At 33.9% G+C, this 6045-nt stretch overlaps 1 protein-coding gene across 1 annotated transcript; it reads right to left on the bottom strand.

The window, feature by feature from the left end:
- Positions 1-533: 533 nt before the first annotated feature.
- Positions 534-905, bottom strand: LOC141718360 (uncharacterized). Its single transcript, XM_074520743.1, has one exon. The coding sequence runs from the start codon at positions 903-905 to the stop codon at positions 534-536; it is 372 nt and encodes a 123-aa protein (XP_074376844.1).
- Positions 906-6045: the final 5140 nt, after the last annotated feature.

Raw genomic sequence — 6045 nt, 5'->3', positions numbered from 1 at the left:
GGGCGCGTCTGCTTATAAGGACGCGTCATCGTATTTGGAAACAAGTTAAAATATCCAAATGAAACCTATAGTTTTCCTCAATTAATATAATTGAGGGTACGCCTTCCCTTATGAGGGCACTCCATGAGTTATATATGTCTTATCACTCGGAGATAATGTCCAGCCTTTTGTAGTTATCACTTAGAATGCATCTTTTGAAAATTCTCCACTACATATGATGCTCATGTAGGAGTAAAGAAGATTAAACAAATAACAATCACTAAAAAGTGTGAAAATTTTCAAAGTGTATATAAATATTGCGCTCCAGTGTTGAAATTATACCGGTCCCATGGCTACTATGCTCTGTGGAGAATTTATTCGGAAATATGATCCATCAACTAGTTCTAAGGTAAAGTAGCACATGCACTAACCCCTAGGCTCGGAGGAATTTTATTGCTTCTAGTATACAATTCAGGCATAGTCCTACTTAAATCAACTGAAAATATGAATAATAATAGGTAAAGGGCCATAGTCACGCATTAGTGCTTATACTTTCAGAGGTGTTCCTCATTCCATACTCGCGGAACAAACTTCCCTTCCATGTCTTCAAGATGATAAGTTCCTTTCCACAATATTACTTTAATCTTGTATGGTCCTTCCCAATTGGATCCAAAAACTCCATGATGAGGATTTTTTGTGTTTGATATCACTTTCCTGAGCACCATATCTCTAACTTTCAGCTGTTGTCCCTTTACCTTCTTGTTGTAATACCTTGTTGCACGTTGTTGGTACACCGCAAGTTTCAGCTGAGAGTTTTCCCTTGCTTCCTCCAACAGATCCAAGTGAAGCCTTTGATTGAACTTTGCATCTCCTTCTGCATAATAATCCATGCGAAGCAATCCTAAGTCGACTTTCACAGGAACCATAGCCTCATATCCATAATTAAGCATAAAGGGAGACTCTCCAGTTATAGATCTTGAAGTCGTGTTGAAAGTTGGTCTTGAAAGTATGGTTTATAATCTTATTAACTGCCTTAGTTTTTCCATTACTCTACGGGTGATACACTGCCACAAATTCCTTCTGGTTTTTCAAATCTTCACACAACTTTCATAACTCTTTGCTATAAAATGGTTTCCCATTATCGGAAACAAGCTTATGGGATCCCAAATCTGGACACAATGGAATTAAAGACACAGCTAAGAAATCTCGACCACCGCATACTTGACATTCCCTTTAGTTTTTGGAAGTTCTTCAATGAGATAAATCCCCCACATTGTGAACAACCACGAGCTCATCATAGATATCAAGAGTGTTGCAGGCATAGATGAGTAATTCGCAAAGCGTTGACATCAATCGCATGCTCTAGAAAAGTTTGCATCATCCTATTTCATTATAGGCCAATAGTAACCTTGGTATAGTATTTTAATTGTCAACGAGTTACCCCTCGAGTGATTGGCATTGATTCCTTCATGTAGTTATCTTAAAATGTAATTTCCCTCTTTCTCTTTAACACATTCGATCAACATCTGATTAAAAACCCTTTTGTATAATATCTCATCATGCACCACATACCTTGCAGTCTGGTATCGAAGTCTCTTAGCCTTAACTTCTCTTTAGGGAATGTTCCCTTATTAATATAAGCTAAAATTGTTGACATCCATGTTTCCTCAGGAGAATCATCCAGCCTTATTTCCTTGAATTTTCTAAGAAATCGTTGCGCACACCTCAAATAAAATTATGTTCGGGGTCCTCAAGCCTGAAATCCCCCATTCACTTTGTTTACAACCAACTCTGAGTCACTCTTGCCGATCAAATTCATAACGCCCATCTCTAAAGCAATCTTCAAGCCATTGATCAAAGCTTCATACTGCGCATTGTTGTTTGTTGCACGGAATCTGAAATGAATTGCACTCATTAAATGATGCTTCTATGGAGATACAAGTACTATACCCGCACTTGGCCTTCATTATTAACTGCCCATCCATATGCAAAATCTACCAAGAAAGCCGAAAGTTCTTCTCCCGGTGATGGGTCAAAATTTCCTTCAGAACAAGGCAGTTGTAAAGCTACCAGGGTTCTATTATCAATTTCAGAGTCAAATTCCAAAAGGAAATTTGCTAAGACTTGTCCTCTGATCGCTGTACGTCGCATGTATTCCAAATCAAATTTCCCCAATTGCACAACCCATTTCAACATCCTCCCTAATGACCCGGGTTTGTGAAGGATTTATCGTAGTGCATATGATGTGCGGACTTCAATTCCGTGAGCCTGAAAATACGGGCGCAACTTTTGTGATGCAAGGACTAATACATAAACCAATTTTTCCATATCGGTGTAATGAGTCTCAACATCGTGTAACCTCTTACTCACGTAGTATACTGGTGATTGTTGTCCATTCTCACTATAAAAAATCTTACATTTACCTACCAATAATTTACCTACAATTACGTAATTTAGATAAAGACTAACTTTCATCTACCACTATATAATTGTAACCGTTTTTGGTAGCTAAATGTAGACATGATGGAAGTTGTTATCCACTTTAACCTTTGGACCCACATACATGCAGGTGAGGTGTTTCTCTTGCTTTAAAGTTTGAGCCGCGGTTAATATTCCTCCATGTTAAATTAATTTTCTACTTCAAGTACAAGTCCAGGAGTTGCTTAGGTGTAAGATCTATTTCTTTCTAAATATCAATTATTTTTAATTATATTATTTATATTCTATCCAGTGCGGCCCGTAACTAAGATACCGCATATGCCTAGCTCAAAAAGAATAGAAAAAATATTTTTTATATTTTTATTGTAGACTAGAAGATAACAAAGTTGAAATATTTGAAAATAAATTACGAGAGCGCATCAAACTAAAAACTATTTCTTTAAACCAGTGATATTTAATTTTTTCAAAATTTGAAATATAATTACACATTATATGGCATAAGTTGGTTCTTCCATATTTCATTATGAATTTATTATTCTGATAAAAAAAATTGGGAGTATATCAAAAAAAAATTATAAATTATTCGCGATTTTACCAAATTCTGATTTTTTTTTACAAAAATGCTATTTATTCTAAAAAAATGTGTAAAAATACGATATTGTATAAGATGTTACATTTAGTCTGAATTGTGTTACCGTTTTTTGTTCTATTTCATGTTGCATTCTAAGTTGCAATTTAGGTTGTACAATATGTTGTAAATATGGTTATAAATTTGCAGAACGTATTTTTACAAATATTTTTAAAAATTTAAGTATTGATTACAAATTTGCAAATCTATTTTGTAGTTTTTTTAAAACTGTTAGTATTTTTGCAAAAAATTTGTAGTACTTGAATATTTTTAAAAAAACCCCAAAATATAATATTTTTAAATATTTTAAAAAATATGAGTATTTTTAGATAACTATCTCAAACCGTGTATGATTTGTGAATTATTACCATGATGCAAACTGAGTAGAATTTGGGTACGGAACTACCTATAACTTTTTCTCTGAGTAGAATTTAAGTTAAAATTGTTATTATAGAATAAATCACTATAATTCTAAACTATAATAATTGTGATTTATATAATTAGAGAGCAATTCTACATATCCGGAAATGGATCACCAGTTCGTTCCCAAATAAAATGTGATAATCTGCCATTCATCAAACTCATATGTATGATTAAGGTTCCATTTTATTTAAGTTTTATTACCAAATAATATAATGAATGCTCATCATAGTCCAATTATCGAATCTGTTAAATTCAATTATTAAAAGAATGTACTCGACTCTCAAGTTCGAATTTCGTTAAAAATCAATATTTTTATTATTATTTATAAAAAATACAAATAAATTTCAGGTTAAAAGTTAACCAACAACATATATTTATATTACCATTTAAAAAATTACAAATAAGATTGATGGTTTAAATATTTCAATCATAAGCTATTTTACAATATTTTAAGAGAAATTATCAAAAATATAATTTTTTCTATTTTTTTTTTACAAATTTACTAGATTGTGATAAATATTTACAAAAATACGGTGGCAAAGTCCAACTATACATGCAACTAGCTAGATAGAGTTTTTTGGTTGTGTTCGAGGTTAATTGTCATTACATTCTACGTTATTTCTAACTGTAAGGAGTTGCAAAAATTGTCGAATTTGCATTTATTTGAATCTAATTAAATGCAGAAAAATCGTATCTTTTCAAAAGAAATTTGAAAATTCAAAATTTTAAAAATTAAAATTAAACAATAATTTTTTTAAAAAAATCAATAGTGTTTTGAGAAATTAGCAAAATACTACTTTTTCTATATTTTTTTTTGCAATTTTAAGATCTTTTAAAAAAAATGCAAAAAGGGTAGGGGCTGCGGGTTATCTACGATAAAAAAAATTAAAAAATTCTATTTTTGAGAAAACCTATAATATTTTTGAAAAACAAATTTTGAATTTAATTTTTTTATATAAATAGTACATAGCCAAATAATTGTTACAAATAAAGAAATGTGCAAACAGTAAAAGGAGAAGGGCTTTTTTCATAAATATTCAAGTTTTACAAATTTTTTGTAAAAATACTGTCATTTTTTAAAACAAATTGCAAAACTACTACCTTTCAAAAAATATTTGTAAAAATACGGAGATTGCATTTGCAACCATATCTGCAACCATATCTGCAACTGCTAGCAACCACATATGCAACCACAAATGCTAAACATCATTAGAATACTCCAACCACCGCGGAGTGATCCGAGGGTTTCCTCCATTAGCTTGGTCACAAACATCTTAGGTGTTCCCCTCAACCATAGGAACTTTCCCCAAAGCATGGCCATTACGGGGCTAACGAAGACCTCTCTTCATCTTGCAACGCTCCACAACGTTACTGATGAGCACAAGCATGGTGTTCCTCCGATATTCAGAACTCGCGTAGGATCTGCCACATTTCTGGGCACGTGAGGTGCATGTTTAGTATAGTCGCACTCAACATCTTCTTCAAAATCGCTATCACTTTCATCATAAGAACTTTCATCATGATTGTAAGACATATTTTCCTCCTAAGATTATGGTCTTGATCAACGACCCCTCCTTCTAGAGCTAATTTATTGACGGGAGAATCTGGTACTAACAAAGTTTGAGGTTCATCGCCGAAATCAAGATCTACGATGGTGGTTCTTTGCTGGAAAATCATGCGGTGTGTGGTATTTATGTGTTAATTGGTGCTTGAGATTGGTTAGAATTAGTGGTGTCCCTTTTTTAGCTCTCAACTTCCAACCCCTTTCAATGTGCCTATGTAACCTTTATATAGGGATCAAGCCCGACATAATTCTTTTGGAACAAGAAGTGTTATGGGCTTAGACTTCTTATTCCTAGGCCTGGTAGAAGTCCTTCCAGAATTCATCTTCCGCTAGCTTTAAGAATGTCCAACTATGAGTCCCAATCGTGAAGGTCCAAGGCTTGTTTACAATCATAGGACTTCACGGATAGTGCATCTCCCTGCGCAAAAATAACACTCTGCTATAACAATCTTCCTTGAGTTATTGAAGTAGGTATAGCCACGGTTCACCCTAAATTATGGACGCATCCCTATCCCCCAAATGTGGATAACCTACCAGATAACTGAATATGTTATCCCAAGATCTTGGATGCAAAGTGCAGGATGACTCCAAAGTTCTCTAACGAGGACATCCGTTGAATACAAGAACATAACTCCCAAAACACACACCAATATTGACACCGCATCCCTATCTAGGATACCCGTTAAATACAAGAGGAGGCCTTCAATCATCAGGAATACCCTTGAAGGCCTTCATGCTTTTCACGAACATTCTCCTCCTTGACCGACTCAATGAGGAAATTCTTTAAAGAGTACCTACAATAAATATGTTAGTTAAAATAATTCTCCATTCCTCCCTCGATGCTTGCCTTGCCCTGAGTTAGCTCTTGTTTGTCTTGCCGTGGATGAGGACAAGCCCATTGATGTGTAAAAATAACTGCAAGTGCACATTGTAGTTAATTGTAGCAAATACAGGTCGATCCACAGAGACTATGAATTTTTTTAAACCGTAACAATTTAAATTAGGCGAACTA

This window comes from Apium graveolens, chromosome 4 (assembly GCF_009905375.1).
Source record: "Apium graveolens cultivar Ventura chromosome 4, ASM990537v1, whole genome shotgun sequence".
Taxonomy (NCBI): domain Eukaryota; kingdom Viridiplantae; phylum Streptophyta; class Magnoliopsida; order Apiales; family Apiaceae; genus Apium; species Apium graveolens.
The sequence above is the reverse complement of the archived record's forward strand: the minus strand, read 5'-3'. Positions and strand labels throughout refer to the sequence as shown.